Here is a 26,600-nt window from a genome sequence, read left to right on the forward strand (position 1 = left end):
GAACCCACTCTGAGGTATATCCCGATGCTCAGGTCTGATGCCGACCGGTTCCAAATCTGAAAGCCTGACAAGTAAAGGAGCAGGACTGGTGTTCCAAACGGGCCTCAATTTACTTCAGCCATCGAAGTCATCAACAACGCTTCTAGGCATCTCGTATTTTCCAACGCTCTTCCATGGCATGCTCAAACCAAAGTATGCTGGACCACCAACTTTCATTCCCATCTCACTCTCAGTCCACAGCGGATGGGCAGGCATTCCAATGACGTTGACTTTGAGGCCATATTTCAACTCTTGAGATCCAATCGCTTCGCCATCTTGGCCGAGAATAGAGATAAGGTCAGGTACGGTGCAGATAACCTCTGTCTCTCGGATTCCCTCGTCATCTGTGTATGCGGCGTACAGATACTCGTTCTGGAAAGGGATTTTGAGGTGACGAGCGTCTGAGCCCATGTCCGAACCAAAGCCTTGCTCCTTCTCATCATCAGATAACGGTGCAATGATGCAAGTCCCCATGGTATATCCAGATTGGACATCGCGACGAACGTCGACAACCTTGCCCGAGAACAACAGGCGTCCCGGTGTGGTTTCGAACTGCAACCACAATTAATCAGGCGAACTAGTCCCACAGAGAATTGCAGGACAACTCACGATTGCTTGAATGTAGCTCGTCTTTGCCTTACGGGCTAGATGTATAGCACGCCCTAGATACCATGCCTGCGAAACAGTGTTGGGAACTGTATAGTCCCGAATCACCGGACCTGGTAGTGGCCGTGCTGATATTGCTATACCCAGTCCAAGCTCTATCGCGATCTGCCGGAGCATTTTCTCGAGACGAGCATTGGATTCTGCCTCCTGTATCCGGTGAGTAACTGGAATCTTTGCGACAATGACGATTTAACTCACCATAATGACCGAAACGTTGCCGCATGCGTCCGAAATTGCGCACGGTGTGATCGGAAAGCCGTTGAGATAAATTGTGCCTATTCCCAGCCGTTTAGATTTTGCATCAACGGAGACGGGTGTGTCATTTCTTACTGTGCTCCATGGAAGGATACGCTCGACCCATACCGTCTGCATCAACGATAGGTCTGTCATAGTGTGCCCCCACAGAGAAAGCGGCCAGGCCATTGCCACCACCGATCTCATCGGCGACCATTGCCTGGAAATCAGTGTTTCGTAAAACCTTGTTCACCGTGTCGATAGCGTTCTGAATCTCCCATCCAGCCGGGATTCTTTCTCCTGACACGCTTGGGGCGCCATACCAAGACCCGAACGCAACCAAATCAGACTCCTTCAAGGCCTTGGGAGAAATGACCCTGATTCTGCCAAAGCCTTTGGTGCGTAGACAATCCAGGCTTGCGAGATACTCACGATAGGATGGTCCGCCACCACCAGTGCCCAGGACTCCAGTCCCTGACGCAATGAACTCCAGATCCACTTCTGATAGAGACCATATTCCATCTCTCACGTGTGGGCGGTAAGATGGAATGTCGAGATTCATGGACGGCTTGTGCGGAGTCTCTTTAATCTCTCGATCCGCCAGTCTCTTTACCCCTTCTTCAGCCGGCTCCTCTGCAAGGTCAAAAGCGTTGGTTTTTGGTGATGTTTCTGGTTTAGGAGCAGGTGTCATCTCTGCTCCAGACTCCAATCGCCCGACAGCCTTGACGATGAATCTTGTGGCTTTGTTGGTGACGTATTGAAGGGGGATTTTATCGATTGACACGATTTTTACCTCTTCTTTAGCAGCGCCCTTTCTGATGGCAAGGTCGACTGCGTTCGCCTTTACCTTCTGCAATATTTGTCTCTCATCTTGGTTTTGAAGGATCTCAATAGTATCGACTTCACCGGCTACCTTCGCAATGGCCGCTCCAACAGCATTCGCCGAGTCGTGATGTGGTGGTCGAATACATGACACAATTCCGTCTAAATCGTCCTGCACTAGGATGGACCCACCGCCTACTAGAACCACCATAGGCGGATCCGCTAAGACTTTCATCTCTTCGATAACAGTCTGGATCATTCGTTTGATCTCCAAACAGGTGTCGCTCACTACTCGCTCTGGGATATCTGCCACCAATGCCGGGTTTCCTATCTGGTGTTTTCCGCGGGCAGCGATGATATCCGTTGCTGTCATAACATCACCGCCGAATACTAGAGCCTTGTCGGTAATGAGATGTCCAACAGAATCAGGCCCTACCACCACCTTTCCTCCAGAATTATTCTGCTTGACTCTGCTGCCACCACCTAAGCCAATTGAAGCCACTTCCGGCATGGAGAACACGGTTCTGACACCACCAACCTCGACAAAACTAGAGGCCTGTCTAGGAAAGCCTGACGGTAGCAGTGCGCAGACGTCAGTTGTTGTGCCACCCACATCCACAACAATGACTTGTTGTGGTCTTGAGTCAGACTTATCCACAGCATGCGCCTTGTCTAAGCCTGCGAGGAACGCCGCGCCCATCGCACTATTCGTTGGTCCGCTGGCAAAGGTCTTGATAGGAAATTCCAAAACGGACTCAACATCTGTGAGAGTACCATCGTTCTGGCTCAAATACAAAGGACAAGTTAAACTCAGTCGCATCATCGCTCTCCTGAATCCGTGGATGACCCTTTGGGCAACAGAGAGGATTGAAGCATTGAGTATGGTTGCGTTCTCCCTTTCGAGCAATCCAGGAGGTCCAATGTCGCGAGAGCACGTAATGGCTAGGTTTTGGTCCAAGCCGAGCATTATGCTTTTGCACCGTTCTTCCTGAAGACAGCCATAGTCCAGTGGCGAGAATACTCCCACCACTGCAACTGCCGTAGTGCCAGCACTCTTAATCTCTTCGGTCACGGTTTCAATCTGCTTTGCATCAAGTGCTTGAATCTCCTTGCCGTCGATGTCGAAGCCACCGTCCACATAGTAGACTCCGCCGTCAACGATCTTCCTCAACCTCACAGGAAAATCTGAGAACGGCGGGATCTGTCGAGTATACGGACCGCAGAGTCGGACCACCGCGACTTTGCTGAGTCTCCTCTCATCGGCTTCGACGACTGCGTTCACGAAGTGTGTCGTTCCGATGGTAACGCTCAGTACCTCCGGTCTTCGAGTGTTGGATTTAGCTAGCACATCTTTTATGACGTTGTAGATCCCGCTGGTGATGTCTGAAGTGGTTGGTGATTTCGACGAGGCAAGCACTCCTCGTGTCGGTGAGTCTAAGGCTGTGACATCGAGAATGGCCGAGTCTGTGTTGGTCCCACCAACGTCAACTCCTATTCTATACATTATTTATTGCGGCTTGCTGCTGACGTGCGGTTGGAGACTCTCGAGCATCGTGGTGTGCACCAGTTTATGCAGTCCGCCTGGCATATTAATATAATGAAGCTGCTGTGACCAATCCCCACATTCACGAAGGAAAACAAGTTCACTGGGCAAAGGTACCTCTCCTTTCTCTTCCAAAAAGATTTGCCAAAAAATTTGGTGTGCATTGTATTGAGTACCTAAGTACCCAGCTAGCTTAACTCGACTCAAATATCTTCGACGACAAACTCGCGGAAATCTCCGTTGCACGACTCGCAGACGGCTTGTGGGCGGACAACTCCAAGGCCATCGGGCAGTTTCCCAATGGCGAGGCTTAACTAGTAGTTGATTAGCTATAAAAGGCGGTAGGGCAATCAGGCCATGCGGGCTCGTGGAGACCTGAAGACGTGCTATGCTCGGTGTGACCTACCGTATGTGTATTGTACCATCGGCCTTGTGTTTTCCCACCTTCTTGATCAAGACAAGAATCCATAATTAATTACCTGTTCTGACGACAGCAACTCAATTGTACCCTTTGCCGATACGGTTTGGGCGCTTAATTGACCAGGTGGACCCCTGGGCTACAAGTCCTCTGTAACAAATGGAATCACCTGCTTTTCTACATCCTCAATTGCCATGAATAGTAAGTAGCTCTAACAGGGGAAAGTTCGAATCTTCCCGTGTCCCCTTACTAATATATTCATTGACTGAAGGAGATATCCACAATCGTCTTTGCTCGAGCGTGAGGCTCTTGGCCTTCCCTTCTATCTCCAGCTATTATATAACTAGCTAGGATTTAGCGTCATGGCGTCCATTGGCTTGAACACTTCCCCCACGATTGGACTTTCGACGACCAATGCCTGATCGTACTACCATGATCTACCACACCACCCGGCTGTGAAGACAACAGCACCTAAAAGAACGGATGCCTCGCGGCAATCGCCTGTGAGGCTGTGGCCTTTCTCACGTCCTCTTCCTTCTCGAACCGTGTTCTTCTCCATCGGGCAAGTCTAAAAGATTGAGCAGTTGTGTTCCCGGCTAACATCAAGCCTAGACTTCTTTCTCTCCTTGTCCCAAAGCATCTGACTTTTAGATATCGGGTTCTTTCTTACTCATGTCAGCCTCGACCGAGTGTAGAGCATGGAGCAGCGATTTCAGCCTTAGCGATGCAAAATCTGATGCCCCTCGACGCGCTCAGCCGAGTCAGCCTCCTGGTGCGCCTCCTCTCATTAAACTGCTAGCGCGGCAACGCGCCATTGAATTTCCTTGTTACTATTTATGTATTGCTTCGTATCCGCCGGTTATGAATAAACACAACTCTTGTTAGGTAGCTTATAGAGTGGCTCGGCTTTCTCCTAGATCTCTGACACTCGCACCTTTCTCACACCCTGGCAGCTTGCTCGCCAATAATCCGAGGAGCGAGTAGCTAGTATGTCTATCAACTTCATTCTGATTCTTCTTATTCTTCAATGTCTGAGGTCCTGGAGTTTGTCGGCGGCTTCCCGGCAGACGGATCCAAATCTTTGTAACGTCTCATCTGGTTGGGACCCAACTCCGGCAAATTACCTTGCAAGCCAGGCGGATCAGAATCTACAAAGTTGGTGGGAGAATGAGCTTTCGAGCGATGCTCGCAGATTTGAACATGCCTTTGGTAAACTGCTTGGTATCAACCAGTTCCGGTGCGGGATTTCGTCCATATCTAGCTGCACTATCCCTTCTTGTTTTGGTGAGTTTAGTGGAGATTCTTGACTGCACTGAAATATTTACCGGATTTCAGAGATACAAGAAGCCGAGAATCCTTCGTGGATCTACCTGGTCGCACTCTCCCTTCAAAATCTTAACCAAATGTTTAATGTTATGTACAATGGCATTACCCTGGGTCAACTGGATGCAACAAATCTGGTAGACGACCTTGCAGCAAACATTTTCGAATGGAAGGATCCCGAATATCATGGAAACACGGCTGGGTTCTGGGTAGCCGCCACATTGACTAGTATATGCACATTTGGTGCATACAGGGTTGGTACCGCTGTCGGATCTGCAGCCTTCTTTGGCTTGGGAACCTTTGGAGGCGCAGCTACTTCCCACGTAGCCGAATCTTTCCAGCCTGCACAGGATCTTACCAAGGACGACGGGATTCGCAGCCTTAATGACATGTTCTATAATCTGAGTTCGGCAGCTCGCAGTGCTATAGATTCTTGGGCAAACGACACCTTTGCGGGACAGACCGACGAGAATGGGTCCTCCATTCTGGATTTTGTTAAAGACGGGGCGTTTGTCGACCCATCTGTGTTGCCTTCACAAACACAAGTTGAAACTTACTATAGATCATCCCTTGTTGCCCGCGCAGTCAACGGACTTTGGAGGACTAAGCCTCTTTACCTCATAAGTACAACCGCAAATATCAGCAATACTGAACTTCACCAGGATTCCAGGTACCTCTCTCCACGGACCGGCAAAACATACGTTCCATACTACTTCCATGATAAAACTCAACTAGAACCACCAGATTTTGCCGTGTTAAACGGGAGCTTTTATTCTATCAAGCCATCACAAACCACTGAATCCAGCGCTCGAGCTTGGGAACAAGCGGGTGGGAATAACTATACCTCGGAGCTTTCCACAGCCAGGCTCCTGGAGGCTCTTACATCAAACGAAAGACTGACCCCGTTCCAAGATGGTGCTAGTTGGGAAGGCATGTTCACACTACCGGTCTGCGATGTCGGCACTCGCGTTGAATGGCTCGTGCCATATGGAGGGAAAATCCTACCTTGTTGCTGTGGGGAAGATTGCGCTGACACCAAGAATTTTATCGAGGCTGCGAACCTCAACAAGTCAGAGAGCTGGCTAGATGCATGTCGCGAACAGTTGAGAGACACTTCGTTAAGGTTTGACTCCATTGAGTATGGTATTGAAACTAGCACTGGCGCGGCTGCATTCTGGAAAAATCTTGGCTTGGGAAGACAGATTGGTTTATCCATCGGATGCGCTTGTGGCTTTATCATACTTCTCTTCATGTGCTGGTCTTGTCGTTAGAGTCAGCAGCTGATAACCAATGTAAAGAGATAGATGGGGGGAGTCAAAACAATGGAACGGAGTGCAGCTTGAGAAACGTGCCTTCACGAGCCAGTTGTCTCGCCGTGAAGGCGGCGAACGCATCGAGCCCCGAAATACCTTTTTCAGATTATTGACCAGAGAGGCCTCGAGCGTCGTGATTGATGGGGATGACATAAAATCAGCCTTAGCAGCTTAACAAACAATCTGAATGCAGGGAGAAGAAGAACCGGTGTGGGTTTACCGTGATGAAGTGGTGGTATGGCACACATAAGAAGCAAACTACCAATTCGCGACCCCTAATCTCGTAAGTCGCATATGTAAAGTTCGGTTCCACTGCTTTGGCTTGCAGGGGAGAATAGAGTATACGTAAGAGGTGAACCTGCATGCTTAAATAAAGAACTTCCTATGGTATAAACTAAATGATTCCTCTAGACCTCACGTTAGTAAAGCCACTAGAGAAAGGGTATTATGTTTGTCTATATCACTTTCTCTCATCTAGGAGGATGACAGTATAGTCCGACGCATAAAAGTAACATGGCCATTGTCGCTTCCGATACCATAATATCGCTTGTACTTGCCCATGACCCAGGACGATATTCATGAGGCAGCCATACCATCTTCTGCGAAGCTGATATAATAGTGTAATTGAATTATCCACTAGATAGAGAGTTATACCGTCCATGTGGCCAGTTTCTGTTTCTTAAACAGCCATATTAGTGAGGTATTTGCGAAGGAAGAGACACATAAAAACGCCTAGAAAAAAAGTCACAACCTCGTGCTCAGGGGACACGTGTTAGCTGGCATTGAAGGAAACCTGCCATGTGTGCATCTTTCAGCCCAGTGTGATGTGCAGATGTGTTGCTGGGCGTTAAATTAGGCTGCGCAAATACGACAGAAAGAAGTTCTGCAGACCCAGTGCTAATTCCAGGCTCAGAACTTGTGTCAACGCGTGGCATCCGAAGAGGCTGAGATGCAGAATCAATAGCTCCACATCTGCAGCTAAACAGAGGCATTTGCGCAGAGGAAATGCAGAAGCTACATGAAACGCGAGGTGCTGGTTCGGCACTACATATCACAATCACAACGCCCCTCTTAGCTATGGCACCATGGCATCACATTTATCGCAAATGTTATCGGCTCCAGCAATGCAGATCTGCCGCCAAATTCATTTGTCAGTAGCGGTACGGAGTTCTACCATCCGGAGCCGCGGTTGGGGTCCTTTCTCGTGTGCTGGACACACCAACTCTGGGCCCAAAATCTCCGGACTACATCCCGAACACAGGCCCTCCAGCCATTCCAGCCGTGACATCGTTGAAATGACCCAGGCCATTTCCTGCGTCGCCCGTTGTAACCATAGTCTTTCTGGCTGGTGATCTTGACTTTGTCCTTGTAGGCAGGCCGCTCCGTGCCCCCACGAACATCCAGTCACTGACGGCCTAGACCCAATTTTGGTCGAAGGTACGGCTGCCAAAATAGCTGATTGTGTCAACAATACGCTGGTCCAGCACAAAGACAGCATAGTTGAAGGTTGTTTGTACATTAATCAGAGGTCAGTTATTTTGCGTTAAGGAGTATATTTTGGTCGCGTAAACAGCACTCCATGGCTCTGTGCAGTTGTAGTATACTGGGGAGAAGGGCTTCCATCCAGCACTGCCGTCAGAGGCCCAAGCAACGCACTGGCTAGCCTTGAAGACATGCCGTGGCCCAATCATGCACCCAGTGCGTCGACTCACTGCGGTTTGACCTGCCAATGCAGCGCCATGGGTAGATGGTGTCGTGATACACAATACTGTCATTCCGTTCAAAAATCACTGATTGAAGATCCTCGACGAAGGCGTGGAATTCCTCGTCCTGAGCTGCCGGAAAAGTGGCAGGCCCCCCTGGAAAGAACAGATCCAGCAGAGCCCCGAGTCCAGGTGGACAAGAGCCGCGACCTTCTTTGTTGGACTGGCACTTGTCGTCAGCCAGATCGGCGTCAAAGTTCCTGGAAATGCACTTTCCAGTGCGGTTCGATCTTGTAATATTCGGAGGGGAGATATACCACGACTGTAGCAAGCACGGCCCTAAATTCGTGGCGGTTGGTCAACACTGCTACCATTTTCTTGGCAGTGTTCTGTAGCTTTGCAGTGTTTCTTGGACCAATGGGTGGATTGGTGATCGCGAGTTATTTCATCGTGAACAAGAGGAAGATTTGCATGCCGGATTTGTACACTGGTGATAGATCGAGTATCTATTGGTGCAGCTGAGGGATCAATTGGAGGGCTCTGGACGCGGTCAATTTCTTTGGGAGAGCCCACCGTCTTACCCTCCCACGGTATCCACGACTGACTGCTTGTTCTGCATTCTAGTGGTTTGTTGGTACTGTGCCATGTATACCAGGATTCGTAGGGGCAGTTGAGTTCTCGGTCACGGTACCTGTGGGATTCAGTCACCTTTATTATATAAGTTTCGGACCAGGTTGCATCAAATTCGTCCTACAGCATTTGACCCAATTATAGATGTCAACCCTTGGGGCTTCATCATCAGCGGGATTGTTGATACTGCTCTTCACCTCACGTTCCCAGCACAGAAGGCGCGGTGTTTTGTCGAAGATAGCCCAGATGGGACGATGAAGCGGATGAAGCGGGAATCGACGATAGAGTAATTGAACGACTACAGTAAAAGAACCATGGTGATCCACCGGAAGGGGTGGAGCGAGGTCTCGGCCTGAGAAGGTATTATGCTTGTTCGCGCTCTAGCAACACTCGCATGGGGCAACAGGGTTGGTTTAGAGGCCGGACAAGCTCAGGCTGTCAGCAGATGGGCTTCCACACGTCTCTGCTCCAGCACGCAGTTCCTCAAATAGCCCCAGTAAAGACTGTCCCCTCATTGGCACGATCAATGACCTCGTTGATATCATCCCAATAGTAGGTTAAGGGTTTGGACAAGGCTGGCAAGAATGGAAATTTGCCACGTTTATACTGTTTGCTCGGTTTGCTCTGCCAAGCTCTCTAGCGTGCGTTCGCTGAGCAACAGCTCCTGTTGGCTGTTGGCTGTTGGTCGTTGGTCAGTCGCGGCTGCCAACGAAGCCACGGGCCATGGCCAGTGAGAGTAACTTGAGGCTTGTCGTCCTTGGTGTCCTCGTACGTCAACGCTCTCTCTCCCTCCCAATCGAATCCAAGTTTGCAGCTAGGCAGCTCTGGTATAGGGCGCTGCAAACCTGGCGCGTCAGTAGATCATTTTCTTGGACATCTCTCTCTCACAACTACCTACACACTTCATCCCGCCGACGGTCCCTCATTCCCTCGTCCTTCTGTGACGCTGGTCATTCTCGCCCTGGGCAGCCTTCCAAGCACGCATCCTCCCAAGGCCGACTGAGCCTCCAATTTCACTGCCTCTTTGCGCAACCAACCCGGCTGTGGCTGTGATCTTGTTTGCCAGCCGGTTTTGTCCAACATGTCCTTATAGTCCTCATGCCAGCATAGCGCCTCTTTTCTTGTCGTCGCCTTCCCTGTCCTCACCAACCACTCTGAATCATTTCCGCGTCGATTCAACCGGACGTCTCGGAACCACCGCTCCTCTCTCCCCGTTACCACCTTGAATTCATTTTCTGCTTCGCGGTGTGGGAGGACGAAAAATACCTGGTAAATATGGAGAAGATCGTGAAAGGTGCCACAAAGATCAAGGTAAATTCACAAACTAGTCGATCTGTGGATCGTAGACTGATACATTCTGGAACAGCTCGCGGCCCCAAAGTCCAAATATGTCGAGGCGATTCTATCTGCAACGAACGGGGGCGAATCTGGCGTTGCTGAGGTCTTTCGAACACTTCAACTGCGCCTGAGAGATTCGACATGGACGATTGTGTTCAAGTCGTTGATCATCGTTCATCTCATGATTAGGGAGGGGCAGCCCGACATAACATTGAGATATATATCAGATTCCCCAAAGAGATTAGCCATCAGCAGCTTCACAGAAGGTACGAGCCGTGTATAGATATAATGATCCTTATGTTTTGTCTCTGATAGTGGGGTAGTCCAAACTCAAGGAACCAATATTCGGCGATACTATGAATATCTCCTTGAGCGAGTCCGTGGTTATCGCGACACCAAGACCGATTTCGTCCAGGCTGGAGTCGGCAAGATGAAGAGGTTGACAATCGACAAAGGCTTGCTGAGACAGACTGAAATCGTTCAAAACGAGATCGAGGCCTTAGTCCGATGCGATGTAAGTTAAGAATGCCTTGACATCCTTCGACTTGCTAATCAATAAGTTCCTTGGGAACCACGATCCTGACAACGAGATCACCTTGACTGCTTTCCGACTTTTAACTCTCGACTTACTTGAGTTATATAGAGTTATGAATGAGGGCACTATCAATGTCCTTGGTAAGCGCTCAGTAATATATCTTCAAGTACTGGCTAACAGTTGTGCAAGAGCACTATTTCGAGATGTCCCGTCCAGATGCAGAGAGAGCACTCAATATCTATAAGACGTTCGGTGCGCAAACGGCGCAAGTTGTCCAATACCTAAGTGTTGCGCGGCAGTACGAATCATCAACTCGCCTAGAGGTACCAAAGCTGAAGCACGCACCAACAACCCTGACTTCCTCTCTTGAGGATTACCTCAATGATGCCGATTTTGAAATCAATCGAAGGCAATATCTTGCCCAGCAAGAGGCCAAGAGAACCGGAAAACCAGTATCTTCTGCCACCGCGCCGGCCCCCTTTAATAGACCTGCAGAGGTAAAGCAGACTGCTGCGCCTGTGTCTCACCCAATCCCGTCTCAGTCAAAAGGCCCAGCTCCCGATCTCATCGACTTCTTCGAAACCATTGAGCAGAATCAACAACCAATGGCCCAATTCCATAACAATGCACAGCAGCAGCAAGATTACCAGCAGCAACAGCAGTTTCTGCTTCTTCAACAGCAGCAGCAGCAACAGCAACAACAACTCCAACTACAGCAACAAGTACCTCAGCAGACCGGCTTCAATCCCTTTTTTCAGCAACAAAATACCTTCCAAGGTAGCGCATTACCACAATCACAACCTCCTCCTCTTCAGACAGACTTCACAGGTGCAGGATTCGGTGGATATGGTACTCAGCCTCAGCAGCAGCAGTCGCCACTCCCCTTCCAATTCTCGTCCTCTCTATCTCCAATACCCCAGAATGGGGTGGCAGATTTCCAGTCACATGGTCCAGGCCCTGGGCAGCCAACCCAGCTACAGCCCCACCCCACGTCAACCAACCCTTTTCGGCAATCCATGATGCCCATTGGAAACTCCCCTTCAGCTATGACAGGGCCGTCGCCTGATCGTTTATCGACCAATCCATTCGCAAAGCACAATACAGGTGCATTGGCGGCGAATAGCCCTGGTGGCATGTCAGGATATGATCAGTCAGCATTTTCGCCAGTGTCTCCAATTTCGTCAAACCAGCCAACATTTCTCACACAAGACCCAGGTCAGAGCAATGTGTTCGGCCAGCCACCTGCTTTGCAGCCACAACGCACGGGCACCAATCCATTTGCCAAGAATCGGCCTACGACTGCCGGAGGTGCTATAAACACCAATGTCACAGGGAGCACCAATCCGTTTCGTCAAAGTGCTTTCGTGAATCAGCAGACCGGCCAAGGCTGGCAACACGGGAATCAGGGGACGTTTTCTGGGTTTGATATAAATGGAGTTGGCACTACACCAGTGTTTCCGCGGCCGGGAGCTCAATAAAAACCAGCGTAATATATAATTGATGTATGAAGAAGGAAATAGGTCTCCGACTTTTGAATGTGTGCTCACTGACTTGGTCAATTCTCGTCTTATGTTCGCTATTTGATACCAAGATTGGTAGGCTGGGTGGTAAGGTATCGGTATACCGAGGTACTTCCGGTGAGGAGGCTTGGCATTAGAGCTTCCTGTATCACATGATTCACATCACACCTCGAGTTTTGAACCGTACTTCGTTGTGCAACCAACACCATCCTCTCCGGGTGCCGTTTGATCTTCGCACGAATTGCAAGTAACGACCAATAAACACCAAGGACCATCAATCGACGGATTCCATTGATACTGATGCAAATGCGGCCATCCAGTAGTGGCTTCCAGTCGCGTTCGCGAGCTGACTGACTTGAATGACACCACGCCTGAACAATCAGTCACGAGCCTTGACGTGCGATGAATAATGTAAGTTAGTTCGCCGTCTGCAAGATCAATCAATCGGTCCGTCATGGACTCATTATTCAGCCATGATCCGTTTCTTCTTACAACCTGCAACTGATTGGCGTTAAGATGGAGGGCGACAGGGCAGATGGTATTCCCAGCCTGTCCATCATCCCTTACGACAACAACCGAGATGTCGTGCTGTAAGTAGTCTGCAATTTTACCTGGTCCCTAACTCCTGCTTAACATAAAATCCCAGCCGCAATGCGGATACCATCGTCTATCGTGATCCACAGACGAATCAACTGGTTCCGTTCCACCATAACCAAGAAGTTGATCGACGATCGCCCAACTGCCCAACATGTGGTCGAACCTGGCATACACGAGAAGAAGCATCTACTCATGTCTCTGCAACAGATGAGGTGGAAGACCAGCCGAGCTTCATCACCCGGGACTACTTTGATATGCTAGCCAGAAGCTTGCCGAACTCAAACGAGAACTCGTCTCCCCCATCTCCTAGGCGTCGTATCGCGCAACCTGTTCGTTCAAGGCTCCATCCGTCCTCTGCTGCCACCCAAACGCCACCTGCTGTAGCAGAGTTTGTCGGCAGTGAACCTGCCCCTCCCGCACAAGCTCATGGCATCTCCGAGACCGCCTTTTCACCGAATTACTTTGAGAAGTTTTTCATTGAGGAAAGGGAGCTGGGAAGAGGCGGACGAGGAGTAGTGCTGCTGGTCCGGCATGTACTAGACGGAGTTGCACTTGGCCATTTCGCCTGCAAACGTGTCCCCGTTGGTGATGATCACGCCTGGCTAGAGAAGGTGCTTGTCGAGGTCCAGCTCCTGACAACATTGTCACATCAAAACTTAGTATCTTATCGTCATGTCTGGTTGGAGGACTACCAGACAAGCTCATTTGGACCAAGCATCCCATGCGCCTTCATTCTACAGCAATACTGTAATGGAGGAGACATGCACAATTACGTTCTCGGCTCGGCACAGGCGACAACGACCACCCAGGATCTGAAAGAGCGACTTCGACGTCGGTCTAGAGGGGAGACGGAACTCCCTCGAAAAGAAAATGAGCCTAAAAGACTCCCATTCGATGAAATCTACAGCTTCTTCAGAGACATTACCTCCGGCCTGCGCTTTCTTCACCACAATAATTTCATCCATAGGGATCTGAAGCCAAGCAATTGCCTGCTGCATACCGTCGGTGGGGAAACTCGAGTTCTAGTGAGCGATTTTGGAGAAGTTCAGTATGAATTTGCCACCCGCCGGTCGACAGGCGCGACTGGGACCATCTCTTATTGCGCGCCGGAAGTCCTACGCAGATTATCGCCAGGAGGGCCGTTCGGCAACTTCACTGCCAAGTCCGACATATTCTCTCTGGGAATGATTCTTCACTTTCTCTGTTTCGCCACTCTCCCGTATCATGCCTCGAACGTTCTGCATGAGGAACGTGAGGATGTGGACGAGTTGAGGGAAGAGATTATGAGCTGGGAAGGCTTTGATGATCATCGAAAGCTGAGACCAGAATTACCCGAGGCTCTTTATGCCTTTCTAAAACGGCTTCTTTCACTAGACCCGGAGACGCGGCCAACGGCAGATGATGTACTCCAAGTCGTCGCGTCCGGGAGGCTTGATGATATCCCGCCTGCTCGGAGGAAGAATTCGATGGAGCCGGAGGAACTTACTCCCGGCAAGAGAATCCAAAAGCTCGACTCACCGAGGCAAGGCAACTCGCCGCAAAGAGGACTGGGCCTCGAAATGGGGCAAAAGACAATCAGACGTTCTCGCCTTGGATACGACGGCGCAACAACCGATCGAAAGAAGCTTTCTACATTCGCTGATGGCCCCGCTGGTGAACGAGGCTACTCAAGCTCCGAAGGCGACGAAATCGCCCAAGAAACATCCAGGGGAGCCAGCTCGACCGGTCACAACTACCCCGGGCTGAGGACCAACAACAGGAACAGAAACAACATCGTCCTACGCGCCCGCCAGCCTTCCGCTTCCGTGCCAACGTCCCCGATCCAAAAATCCTCCCAGCAACTACCACAACCAACCGACCCGCCCGTACGACATCAACTGCTTCTAGGACCGCCACAGCCCGCCCCACCCCCCGGCACCTTCCTAGCTCGTATCTCGCACCGTGCACGCACCCTAGCACACACTCACATCGCATCTCGTTCGACACGATTGGCTATCCTAGGCATCAAGCTGATCAGCACGCTTCAGCCCTGTCTGGCGTACGGCATGAACGCCGCACTCGTCTACCCGGTCATTGGTGTCGCGCTGGCGGAGTTCTCAGCCCCGGATCTACAGCTCTGGAAGGCCGCGCTAGCCATGCTCCTTCATTTCGGGGTCCTGGTTTTCGCCCTTAGGTCCGGACAACTATGTCGTGCCCCCGAGACTGTGTTGGCGTGGGATTCGTAGTCCAGAACGGAGGCTGGGACGCGCCGCACCGCCTCTGGGTCTACAATCACGACAATTTTCTCTCTGCAACAGCTACCGCATTTCACAAACCATAAGTGAACTGAGATGCCGACACCCGTAGCTTTTCTTGAACTAAAAGGACGACGCGGTCCGGCTTTGCCACAGGTGTATTTGACCTTATCATACGATATGAGATGTACCAAAAAGGAGAAATCCAGAAACCTTCAAAGACCACAAAAACTTGCTTTCATACACTTGCTCGAAATCGAAGATAATTGCTGGCCAGGATTTACCTAGGTATTTATTCCGGTATATTCATTCCCAAAATTGTATCTCACTGCCACCGTCCAATCAAATTCAAGGTTTTCAGGTCAAGCCTCACAAGTCCTCATATCCACTGAACCAACACGGAATGATCCCAATACCAAAATCCCCGACCACTCTAGCTTCATACTACCTTGACGCGAGCCCCATTGATACAACCGCATATAAAATAGTCAATATTTAATCGAGCGTGCCTCCGTACTCTGTACACGACCATTACCGGACCCGTTCAGATAGCCGCGTCCATCATTTTCCACCTTTTCAGCCCTGTTGATTCATATGACTCGGCAAATTCCAATCGGCATAGTCCGCATGGACAAACGCACGATCCACGATGGGGACACTCTCCAGCACATACTGCAGACTCTCGCCCAGGTCATGACTGTCGCGAAGACTCATGTTCTCGTCGAGGACAATGTCCACCTCGACATTAAGCTTGTCACCCGCGTGGTATGCTTGTAGGCCCTGGATATGCTTGATGGTCTTGGCGAAGCGCATGGTCAAGTAGAGCAGGACGTTCCGCTGATCGGCGGTTGCGGCGGCGCCACAAAGGTTGCGCACATGTACCGAGGAAGTTTTGGACCAGTTGAATATCACGTACAAAGAGAGCAGGAGACCGCCCAGCGCATCGAGCCACCAGATCTGCAGGTAGAACCCTATTAGAGGGAAGATAATGGAGAACGTGTTGAACACAACGTCCGTCGCGGCGTCCTGGGCGAGCGCCTGCACAGAAGAGTTCTTTACCAGTCGGGACCAGAACCAGCAGAATCCCTTGATGATGACGGTGCTGAGCATGATCGCGATGGCGGGGATGCCAAGTTCGACAACGGTGTGATCGTCGGAGAGTAGGCGGTTGAAACAGGATAGGAGGACCTGGAAAAATGAGGTTATCATGATGATGGAGAAGACCAAAACGCCAACTGGCTCCAAGCGCCTACGACCGACCGGATAGGCATATTGATCTTGTTGGGAGATTATGCGGGTGGTGATCCAGACGATGGCCGTAGAAAGGAAGTCAAGGGCTGCATCGACCAAGGAGGCGAGGACGGAAAGCGAGGACGTCATGACGATAACAGCGATCTTGGCTGCGAGGAGAATGATGTTTGCAGTCAGGTTAATGTAGATGGCGAGGGTCACGATGGGACTGTCGGAATCAACGTTTTCATCCTCGTCATATTTAATGTCGGGAAAGGGTTCGTCTGGAGCGTCATCGAATACATCGTCGCTGCTCAGTAATGGAGTGGCCTCGTCGGGGAGTTTGTACAGGTTCTTGGGGGTTCGCTTCAGCTTTGCTTCTTGCGGCGGAATGGCCGGAGAGGTTGCGCTGGTCGGTGTAATCGAGTTAGGCGGATTGGAGGTGGATTCCTCGTTGATTGTATTCATCTTGTTGATGTTTCCATTGGACCCAACCGCATTGTACTCCTGGATGAGATTGTGCGGCAGCGACGAGTCCAGCAGGCGATCGATGTAAAGGTATTGCGAGACCAGGAAGTTGTTGCGCTCGTAGTATTTCCGGATGGGTTTGGCCATCCGCTTGAGCTCCTCCTCGGTCTTGTAGTAGCGCTGCCATTTGTATCTGGGATTGCTGTTCCCAATCAGGCGCATGCTGCGCATCTGAGGCGTCATGAGAATCTCGGGGCCCAGAGACATGCGCCTGGCATCGATCTCGGTGACGTGAGACCATCTTTTAGCCAACGGTTCTTGGTCTTCCAGAAGCCCATGCTCTTCATCCTCGGTGGAATGGTGACTGTGGAATGAGCCTCGTCGCTCGGAACGCGGGCGGCGCGGAAGGGTGAACAGCGAGGCGTTGGAGCGCGACTGTATCAAGCTGGGCAGGCGCTGGCCCCGTGTTGAGACGCCAGCGGTCTCTTCATTCAGGGGGATGAAATTCGACAGCCCGCCGATGCGGTAATGAGGCCGTTTGGAGGGCGTGGTGGTACTGGAGGCGCTATCGTCCATGTTGAGGCACAGGCACGTGAAGAAGGAGGAAGGAGGGGTGTTGGAGTTAGCCGGCAAGGCAGGCGCACAAGGCAAGCTTGCTCAGGCTGTACCTCTTGATATGGTCATACCGATGGGTGTGCTTTCTATCATACACAGGAAAAACAAATCGGCCAAGGGACGAAGGTGGATGATCTCACGCTTGCTCTCTAGAGCTCAGAGTTCCTAATTTTGACAAGATACTCGGTCGGTCCCTTGGTGGGGCACTTGGAGCTGGGTCCCAGCAGACAAAACTGAAGATAGTTAGTGGTCAACATGTGAAGTCGCCTAAGCGAGCTACGTATACTTAACTAGGCTTTAACTGGAACCCGGTCAGTTGGGGCGAGCTTCTGGACGTTCCTCGGCCCCGGAGCGCCCAAGGAGTGGCCAAGGAGCGTCAGGCGTAGCTATAGCCCAGGTGGGTGACCGCCAATTCACACCTCCACTCAGCCGCAGATACTGACACACATGTCTGTTAACCATAAATGGTCCATAATACCTGGCTAAAGGAGCTAATAATTCTGTGGACCTCCTCTGCACCTTTCTCGAGGCCACCTAAATTGACATGTGCAGCTGACTAACCCCCGTGACCTTATGGCCAAACCGGCCATCCCAAGGCTTGAAATACAACATTGAGAATTCCCTATCTCTTACACTGACTGGATAACTTGACGGATCAAAAGACCAAGCCAGATCGTGTACATTGCTCTCCTTTTTTTTAAGCCCACAGCTAAAACAGTGACATGCCGGTTGCGTTCTCTGTCACACTTCTTTTCATGGTCCGCGCAGCTCAAAGGCGACTGGAGAAGCTAAGAACTACCCCCGTCCCCCCGGCCCACCTCCATGGCATTTCAGTTGGGCAATCGCGAATAACCTAAACACGATGGCGAGTATCCGCCTTTTTCGCATGGAGATCTTCGACAGGAGCATCTACTTTGTAATTCATTGTCGACGAGACACTCCCCAAGAAGAAGCAAGCAATGCAGGCTACAAGGCCAAAGGGTGTCGCAATGATGAACACTATTCTGACCGAATCCGCAAATGCCTGGTGCAAGGCCCTTACACTTGCTCCTATGATTGCCAGGCTGGCTCCAGGCACTTGAGCCAAAGCAGCGGCGTCGTTGGCAAGTAGAGCTTTGATAAATGCAGGGAGTGAATCAGGGGGCAAGCCAGCACCCGCGGCTGCTTGGGCGGTGTAAGCAGGAACATTGCTCGCGACTCGATTGTTGAAGACTGCGGTCACAATGGCAGTGAAAACTGCTGCTGCTACAGCTCGAGCGGAAGATGTCACCGCCGTTGCAGTGGCGATCAGGCGGTGTGGCGTCGAAAGCTGCACGCCAACGATGATGAGAATGAGCGGAGGACCTAATCCAAGACCTGAGAGACCGGACAGGGCCATCGCAGCGATGTTACCATCAGGTTGGATTGCTGCGAAGCCCCCACAAGTCCCTGTCAACACCAAAAAACCAAAAAAGATGAACCAGCGGATGCTTTTGAACTTGACGCTCAAGTATCCGCAGATGACGCTGCTTATAATACTCATAACTGCATACGGTAGGCTGCGCACCGCCAGTAAGAATGGATCGGTTTCGAAGAGCAATGTATTCCTATGTCATAGTGTCAGTCTGAGATCTGTAGTACCACTGGATGGGTTCGAGGCTGACAAGATTGGATAGAAGATCGTAATTGTGAAACCAGTTATCGCCTCCACCACAATAAGGCCAACGCAGATGGTGAAAGCACGTCCCTGTGACTTTCCACCACGGAATAAATCATGATGTAGTATTCCACTTGGTGTCCCCTTCCATTCGTATATGCCAAATGCTACCAGGGTAACGATGCCAATGATCAGAGGAGCCAAGACACGTACGCTGGCCCATGGCCATGGTTGGCCGCCTAAGTTAATTCCAGTGAGGAGTAGGGTCAGTCCAGCCGTGAAAAGAGCAAACCCAGGGAGGTCGAGGTGGCTCAGTTTCTGCTTGATGGATAGATGGTCTAAACGAGTATGTCTTTTCGGTGGCCTATAACCCAGCAGTAGAGAGAGGGCAGTTGCCCCCCATAGTGCCATTTGCAGCCACTAACACCCGGTCAGTATCCTGTTGTACTGCCGGCTTGGACAGCTACATACGTAGAAGTTGCGCCACCCGTGGACAGGGTCAGATCTGGTAAACGCACCGATGGAGAGCGGTCCAAGGATTGAGCCCAAGGCTGCAGAAACATTGATGCCAGCCTGCGCGACTACCAAGCAATTAGTTCAGCTTTTCCGAGCACGCTGATGAATTTAAACTCACATGGCCTCCATCTTCTAGGGAGTATCTCGCTAGGCACAGCATAAGCGAGGGGCACTGCAGCGAAGCCCACTCCAATAATGGTTTGTGCGACGATGAGTCGATAAATATCTTTGGATCCGGGTGCGATAGCTGCTCCAATGAACGAGATGGTCGAGGTGCAAACGAGGATTAATTTCCGAGCTTGGAAGGTATCAGAAGCGGCTGCAATGATGGGACCAAGGACCGCCTGGACGAGAGACAAAGCGTTGGGAACCCAGGTCGGGACCGCAGTCTCCCCAAGACTTGCACCAATATAGGAGAGCTGTATCATATTAGGTCAAACGTGTTGTTGAGAGGCAATGTAGAATCAAACATACAACGACTGGAGGCCCAGTAAGGGCAACCACTTGAACCATATTCAGAAGCATCATAGCGGTCAGTGCCAGCCAAGTTCTCGCATGGAGCTCAGGCTCCTGGTCGACCTCGTCGTAGTGAAGGTTCTGGTCATTATGTACGACTCGTTCCAGGTGATCTGATCCCGGCTGGCCCTTCTCCTCAATAGAGGAAGACTTTGGGTTGTGCTCGACGTTAATCAGATCTGCATCTGTCCCCGTCACTGGATCAGGCGAATTTGCATACATCTCTGTAGGAAATTTGCTCCGTGGTAGTATTTTCAGATTCAATAGAACAGTGGACACCTCATCAGGGAGATTGCAAGGCTATCCAAGCATCTGGGTGCTGCTCTAAATACTCTAGCAATACATCGGATGCTCACTTGCTGCTCGCACACTGTCCCCGAATTGGTTACGAAAGTCCCATGATGCGCCGCGGAAGATTTGCTATTGGTCACTCTGGGAGGTGGGAGGTGGGAAGTGGGATTCGACGATTCCGCTTCGTCGAGGGTCTGGCTAGACGCTGTTAGTCTGATGGACGGAGTCTCCTCTCCACAGCATCGTGGGTAAGGGGAAGCGTGGACAGCCTCTGTTCTGTGGGATCCCGGGTTCTTAGCTTCGGGCTAACTTTGACCAGGATCCAGAATACAATGGTTCTTCCGAAACGTGCGAGCAACATTGGGCGAACACTTCAAGTCTCTCTGGGCGAGACATGTCTGGACAAGGGAAACCACTTTATTTTACGGTGAGGAATGAAGCTGGGAGAAGGAAGAACTGTCCATGTAATATTTAATAAAACCTTTTGTGGTTCCGGGCGAACTGGGTCCCCAAGGACAAATCGCTATTCCGACGGGGTCGCCAACTTGAGCACTGATGATACCCGCCGAACCGAACAGAAGTCGGTTGGCCAGGTTTTGGCATAGCGATAATGCAACAGCACAGTGGGCACTGCTACGGTCGACTCGGCAACTTGTTGCATCAGATCCGTTCACAATCGATTCTGATGGAGGCAACAGTAAATGGGGATTCCTGTAACTCGAAAGTGATGCAATGGAGCATTGTAAGCGCTTCCGAGGATAGTCAAGGTGGGAAGCGGGAGGTGGGAAACGGGAAGCTAAATGACAAAGCGGGGAGGCGACAGGGATGTTGAATTGGCATGGAAGAGGGGCCAGTCAGCCAGCTCAATTCAACAGAACAGAAATATATGCAGACGACATACGAGCAAATCTAGAACTTTTACCGTCGCTAGCACCCAAGTCCTTAAAGAATTACAACAACTCACCTTCGCGCCCAACGTCGTCTAGTCTAGTCACCATGCGCACCAGGTCCAATATCACCACCAAAAACGGAATCCATTGGTACTACGAGCAAGAGGGTTCTGGTCCTCACGTGGTGCTGATACCAGATGGCTTAGGAGAGTGCAAGATGTTCGACAAGCCTATGTCTCTTATAGCGAACAGTGGCTTCACCGTCACAACCTTCGATATGCCAGGGATGTCGAGGTCGTCTGAAGCACCACCGGAGACATACCAAGAGATCACCGCCCAGAAGCTGGCCAGCTATGTCATTAGCATCTGCGACGAATTAGCAATCGACAAGGCTACATTCTGGGGATGCAGCTCAGGCGGCTGTACTGTGCTTGCTCTGGTTGCTGACTATCCTACAAGGGTGCGGAATGCGCTGGCCCATGAAGTTCCGACTTATCTCATGGAAGACTTGAAGCCCCTGCTTGAAATGGATGATGAGGCCGTCTCCGCTGCAATGTCAAGCAATGTGGTTGTGGGAAGTGTGGGTGACATCGAGGGTTCGTGGCAAGAACTCGGTGAGGAGGCTCATGCAAGGCTTTGGAAGAATTATCCCCGGTGGGCTCGCGGTTACCCTGGATATATACCACAATCCACCCCAGTAAGCAAAGAAGACTTGATAAAGGCACCGCTGGACTGGACAGTCGGCGCATCGACACCCACGGCTCGATTCCTGGACAATATCGTGACGGCGACCAAACACAACATCCCCTTTCAAACCCTCCCGGGAATGCATTTCCCGTATGTTACCCACCCGGAAGTTTTCGCGGAGTATGTGGTGGAAAAGACTCGAAAGTACTTGTAACTTTGAAGTTCCACCAATTGCAGGTACACAATACTCTGTGGTTGGAAAAATAAGTTTCCCTGTAGTTGCGTTGTTGCAAACCATTTTCTTATTGCTCTAGGCTTTGACAAGCACTCCGTGGAATCACTTATCACAAACATACTGCGACTACAATTACCTTGAATCTGGTTATTTCGTTTTTGAACTTCCTTTAGCAACCATCCATATTGAGACTGAGGGCCATGTGCTGGTGAATCTTTCTCCCATACCGGCCTTCACAAGTGTCCTGATTCGGTGGCTTTACTCGAAGTTCTGTTAGAAGCAGAGGCATTCCTGGCTACGCTTTGCTGAAGAAACAGTCTTTCGGCATTCCCCTTGTAGGCCATCATTCGCTCTGCTTCAGTCTCGAATACCCGAGCCATACATTTTTCCATGGTATCTGCAAGCACCCCCACGAATTCTGCAGGAGTGAAGGGGTAATCGCTTCCATAGAGCAGTTGGTCTTTGCCAATGAAGGCAAGAAGCGCCGGAATCTGATCAGGCCATGGAGTTCCAGCCATATCAAAGTAGAAATTTGTCTTCAGTCGCTCCCTTACAAAGTCTGGAGTGACGGAACCGTCAACTGGGAGACCTGGAATAGCACGTCCAAATCGTGAGAACCTCTCTATCAATGTCGGCAAGGCTCCTCCCGCGTGGGGAATTATATAGGTGATCTGAGGATAGCGCGCTATTGCTCCCGTGTAAAAGAGATTTATCACAGCTCTGGCTGTATCGAAGAAAAACTCGAAGATAGGGTTTGGAAATTCTGGAAGTGGAGCAGCTTTGTGACAGCTCGCTAAACCTGTATCCCGGTGCTCGAGGACACAGGGAGAGGTCGGGTGTATGAAGACAAGGGCGTGTCGTCGATTAAGCTCAGCCCAGACACGCTCGTAGTCGCGATGGCCCAGGTAGTAGCCATGAGTATTAGTCTCTACTGCCACTCCATCCGCGTTCAACTTATCAAATGCGTAGGCCAATTCCTCGAGGCTGCCGTCAACATCGGGCAACGGCAGGGATGCCCAGAATCCAAACCTCTCTGGGAAGCGCGTCTTCGCGTCGGCAGCCACGACGTTGCACTCACGAGCGATTCTCCGAGCGAGCTCATCATCATTTGGTACAAGGTGAACTCCGGGTGATGAAACGGACAAGTAAGACTTGTTGATATTCAACTTGTCTGCCATTTCGAGATGCCTCTCTATGTTCCATTCCTGTAATTCGATTTAGCGTGCATGATACCTTGACATTGAGAGGCGAATGACCTACTGGCAACATTGGGAAGCCATCAGGGGCGCTGTGGCCATTCACCCGGCAATGTTCACGGTAGGCCGATGACAAAAAATGGCTGTGTACATCTATCTTCTCTGGTAATTCGGCCATCGATTCGGAGTACAGCCGATTGCACCAGAAGAAAAATGGTCTGCCTATTATATGGTGGTGAAAAATTTGGGTGTTTGCCTCGAGATAGTCATCAAGAGATGGGCCGGGTTCGGCGTGGCTATGGAGTCTAACTGTATGTTAATCCCTACCCCTATAGGGTTACACGCGTTCCTGGGCCGACTTCGTGCGGTTTGTGCGCATTTAATGGTAAATCGCTGGCAAGTATCGATCTGTGGGACGCGAAACGGAATAGACCGAAGGCGGGACAGACAATGTTGATGCGGGATAGTGGTGGCAGTGGCATTGGCATTGGTTCCGTGGGAAGGGGTTCGGAACTCGGCAAGGGATGATGATGATTTCTTGTGCCCTCCCATACTAAGAAAACTTACTCCAGACGACCTGGTAGATTAGGAGACGAACGCATCCTCTGTTCTGTCTCTTCGTGCTCTATACTGTAGTGTCGTGTTCATATTAGCTCGATCCTCGTATCTACCTTTCTTGGTTGAGAGGGTTTCTCACTCCGTGTAGGCCAGCCTCGCTGGGATCCCCACTCTTCGACAAATCTGCCCCGCATTGACCATGTATGGACTCGAGCTCGAGATGGACCTTTGTCCTCTCTTTGCCAGTACCTGCTAACCTTGAAAACGACGCTCCTCCGATGTTATCGAGATGGCTTCTTCCCGCCAACTAAATACTGACTACACGAGGATTGGCAATCCGACACCTACGTCAGTTGCGATGCCAACCAAACTCACCACTACCCAAGCTTGTGACCGTTGCAGATCGTCAGTATCCCCACAGATTCTGCAACACATTTGGTCTTGCTAATTTGACACAGCAAGAAAGTCAAATGTGCACCAATTCAATGGGAATGAACGAGGCAAATTACTGACTTGTCCAGGTAATCTGGGGCGTCCCGCATGTTCGCGTTGTGCCGAAGGCAGAGTTTCTTGTCTTTACTCTTTCGTGAAACGAAAACCAGGTCCTGCAAAAGGCTCAAGGCGCAACAAAACAACAGCTGCAGCCCATCCGCGTAAGGATCGTGAGTAGTGCACCATTTTTATGGTCGATTGATGAAAATGCCAGACTAAACATGTGTTTGGAGACCAATCTACAGCGAGTTTTGCTGTTCCACATCTGGAGTCCGCCGCCGGGAACCCATCACCGCACCAGGTCTACCCGTCTTCAACGACTGTCCCAGGACTCTTCTTGACCGACCTGGAGCTTGCCCCGCCTTCCGCTGACAGAGACTCGTCTTCTCGAAGTCAACATGCATCGCTTGACATACAGCTTTCGATTGATGAGGAACGTCAAATGTATGTGGACCATGATACGCGAGTTTGGACACATGGATAACTTGAAATAGCATCGAGACGTTCTTCTCACATGTGCAGCCATCCATTCCACTTCTGCTTCGGGAGCCCTTCATGCAAAGATACGAACGAGGTGATGTGGATTTGGACTTACTGCGAACACTTTTGGCGGTGGTCACAAAACTTCGAGGAATCAGTGATGCATGGAAAGTCTCAAGTCCAGAGTCCTATCTGCGTCGTCGCCTTGATGACCAGGTTGGCGACGAACAGACAATCAGTAGTTTCGCGACATTGGATATGGCTCAGGAATCGTGCTTGCTAGCCTACTACGAGTTCCACCAATACCCAGGTCACAGGGCCTGGCTTCGGATTGGGCGACTAGTGCGTGGGGCATATATTCGTGGGTTGCATCAACTAGACAATAAGAATCAACGCCCATTATATGATTCGAAGCCATTTATGGAGGATGAGCGGGAGGAATGGAGGCACATCTGGTGGTGGATTTACTGCCTCGACTCATACTCTAACATAACCGCTGCGACGCCTTTCTCGGTTGAGGTTGAAAGTATCGGCACGGCCCTATTGTCGACACACCCGTCCCTTCATGGTCAGTCAGCAACATCTACATCAATTTTTCTGCCGCCAGAGGCCGATGTTCTTTGGACGACGGTGCAAGAGATCGTGGCCCGAGGCCGAAGCACTGCTTTGAATTTACAAATAGTGAGTCAGACAGCTCTTAGGCGAGCAGCAACACTTGCTCGGCTTTGGCGACTCAACCCGTCAGATCGGCTAAACGGACAACTTGAACTTTTGGAAAATCATGTCTCTGCATTTCGCCTGGCATTGCCCGTGCGCTATCTCAGGCCCTCGAGGGACGTTGCTTCCAATGAGTCAAGCTCTAATCACCATGCCAGATTGGTCTTTCTACTGGAGCTCCACGTATGTCGTCTCATGATAACTCTGTGCCTACTTCACAAAAATGAGTCTGAATGGCTCAGGAACTGGCAGGCATCCCTTGAAATGTGTGAGGATGTGGTTTCAATTGTCAGGCATTGGGACCCGAAACACTGCACATCAGTGGATCCAGCGACCTGCCTTCTCATTTTGCGGACTCTCATATTGATACACTTGCATGGCAAACAGTCGACGAAGTCCGAGCTGGAGCTCAAGTCAAAGCTTTCTAGTTATGAAGATCTGTTATTGCTGTTCATGGGGCATTTTGCAACGACCTGGAATCTACCGAGTTTCCTCATCAGTAAGATGTCAATTCACTGATCCGAGATGATTCTCTAATTGAAAACCTCCTAGACTCATTCAACAAGCTGCGTAGTGTACTACCCAGCAAATTAAGCTCAGCTGAAATACGACAATTCTTGAGACATCACCAAGGACTGCTCCATCAAAGTTGGTTTAAGCTGGTGTCTCTGGAACCAGATTCGGTGCATCCGCAAATTCAGCTCGAGCCCGACACAAACTTGCCTTCAGAATGGGATTTGATTGACTGGACATCTTGGGCAAATATCCCAAGATTGAATTTCGATTAGGGGATCGTCTAAGAGAACAGACACCCTCCACAGATCGTACCAGAGTGACCTGCTATGTGACCAGGCATGCAGCGGCTTGTAGACAATAATTAACTTTATTGTCACGTATATAAACCTTTAAGGGCTATTTATCTTCCGCAATCGACCATAGGATGTGGAGAACAGGGCTTCCCGTTCGCTCAGCCGTACTTAAGCCACATGCCGGTCAGTTAGTACTAAAGTGGGTGACCATTTGGGAATCCTGGCTGTTGATTGTTTTTAGTCTTTTGGGTAAAATCATCACCGGAGTGTAATTTCGAGAAATAATGAGTTGAATCAATTGACGTATACCACTTCTTGGGATGGGGGGATATATCAGCTTAAATGGCGG

General features: G+C 50.5%; 10 protein-coding genes across 10 annotated transcripts; 5 read left to right on the plus strand and 5 right to left on the minus strand.

The window, feature by feature from the left end:
• Positions 1-114: 114 nt before the first annotated feature.
• A1O9_11385 (uncharacterized protein) lies at positions 115-3,265 on the minus strand (the record flags this gene model as incomplete). Its single annotated transcript, XM_013399679.1, has 4 exons — positions 115-591; positions 649-852; positions 904-980; positions 1,036-3,265. 4 exons carry the CDS (start codon positions 3,263-3,265, stop codon positions 115-117), a joined length of 2,988 nt encoding a protein of 995 aa, XP_013255133.1.
• A 1,446-nt stretch (positions 3,266-4,711) lies between these two features.
• Positions 4,712-6,316, plus strand: A1O9_11386 (uncharacterized protein; the record flags this gene model as incomplete). Its single annotated transcript, XM_013399680.1, has 2 exons — positions 4,712-5,006; positions 5,058-6,316. 2 exons carry the CDS (start codon positions 4,712-4,714, stop codon positions 6,314-6,316), a joined length of 1,554 nt encoding a protein of 517 aa, XP_013255134.1.
• A 1,208-nt stretch (positions 6,317-7,524) lies between these two features.
• On the minus strand, positions 7,525-8,218 carry A1O9_11387 (uncharacterized protein). Its single transcript, XM_013399681.1, has one exon. The coding sequence runs from the start codon at positions 8,131-8,133 to the stop codon at positions 7,888-7,890; it is 246 nt and encodes an 81-aa protein (XP_013255135.1). The 5' UTR covers positions 8,134-8,218; the 3' UTR covers positions 7,525-7,887.
• A 1,748-nt stretch (positions 8,219-9,966) lies between these two features.
• A1O9_11388 (uncharacterized protein) lies at positions 9,967-12,042 on the plus strand (the record flags this gene model as incomplete). Its single annotated transcript, XM_013399682.1, has 5 exons — positions 9,967-10,002; positions 10,058-10,295; positions 10,353-10,543; positions 10,590-10,704; positions 10,754-12,042. 5 exons carry the CDS (start codon positions 9,967-9,969, stop codon positions 12,040-12,042), a joined length of 1,869 nt encoding a protein of 622 aa, XP_013255136.1.
• Positions 12,043-12,600: 558 nt separating this feature from the next.
• On the plus strand, positions 12,601-14,906 carry A1O9_11389 (IKS protein kinase; the record flags this gene model as incomplete). Its single annotated transcript, XM_013399683.1, has 2 exons — positions 12,601-12,674; positions 12,731-14,906. The coding sequence occupies 2 exons, from the start codon at positions 12,601-12,603 to the stop codon at positions 14,904-14,906; spliced, it is 2,250 nt and encodes a 749-aa protein (XP_013255137.1).
• A 585-nt stretch (positions 14,907-15,491) lies between these two features.
• Positions 15,492-17,189, minus strand: A1O9_11390 (uncharacterized protein; the record flags this gene model as incomplete). The annotated part of the gene is made up of 1 exon (XM_013399684.1): positions 15,492-17,189. One exon carries the CDS (start codon positions 17,187-17,189, stop codon positions 15,492-15,494), a length of 1,698 nt encoding a protein of 565 aa, XP_013255138.1.
• Positions 17,190-18,081: 892 nt separating this feature from the next.
• A1O9_11391 (uncharacterized protein) lies at positions 18,082-20,118 on the minus strand (the record flags this gene model as incomplete). The annotated part of the gene is made up of 5 exons (XM_013399685.1): positions 18,082-18,814; positions 18,872-19,284; positions 19,336-19,445; positions 19,499-19,799; positions 19,855-20,118. The coding sequence occupies 5 exons, from the start codon at positions 20,116-20,118 to the stop codon at positions 18,082-18,084; spliced, it is 1,821 nt and encodes a 606-aa protein (XP_013255139.1).
• Positions 20,119-21,183: 1,065 nt separating this feature from the next.
• Positions 21,184-21,978, plus strand: A1O9_11392 (uncharacterized protein; the record flags this gene model as incomplete). Its single annotated transcript, XM_013399686.1, has 1 exon — positions 21,184-21,978. One exon carries the CDS (start codon positions 21,184-21,186, stop codon positions 21,976-21,978), a length of 795 nt encoding a protein of 264 aa, XP_013255140.1.
• Positions 21,979-22,232: 254 nt separating this feature from the next.
• A1O9_11393 (uncharacterized protein) lies at positions 22,233-23,373 on the minus strand (the record flags this gene model as incomplete). The annotated part of the gene is made up of 2 exons (XM_013399687.1): positions 22,233-23,204; positions 23,260-23,373. 2 exons carry the CDS (start codon positions 23,371-23,373, stop codon positions 22,233-22,235), a joined length of 1,086 nt encoding a protein of 361 aa, XP_013255141.1.
• Positions 23,374-24,042: 669 nt separating this feature from the next.
• Positions 24,043-26,230, plus strand: A1O9_11394 (uncharacterized protein; the record flags this gene model as incomplete). The annotated part of the gene is made up of 7 exons (XM_013399688.1): positions 24,043-24,158; positions 24,212-24,218; positions 24,275-24,295; positions 24,356-24,406; positions 24,460-24,689; positions 24,740-25,941; positions 25,995-26,230. The coding sequence occupies 7 exons, from the start codon at positions 24,043-24,045 to the stop codon at positions 26,228-26,230; spliced, it is 1,863 nt and encodes a 620-aa protein (XP_013255142.1).
• Positions 26,231-26,600: the final 370 nt, after the last annotated feature.

This window comes from Exophiala aquamarina (genome assembly GCF_000709125.1).
Source record: "Exophiala aquamarina CBS 119918 chromosome Unknown aczIA-supercont1.17, whole genome shotgun sequence".
Lineage (NCBI taxonomy): Eukaryota > Fungi > Ascomycota > Eurotiomycetes > Chaetothyriales > Herpotrichiellaceae > Exophiala > Exophiala aquamarina.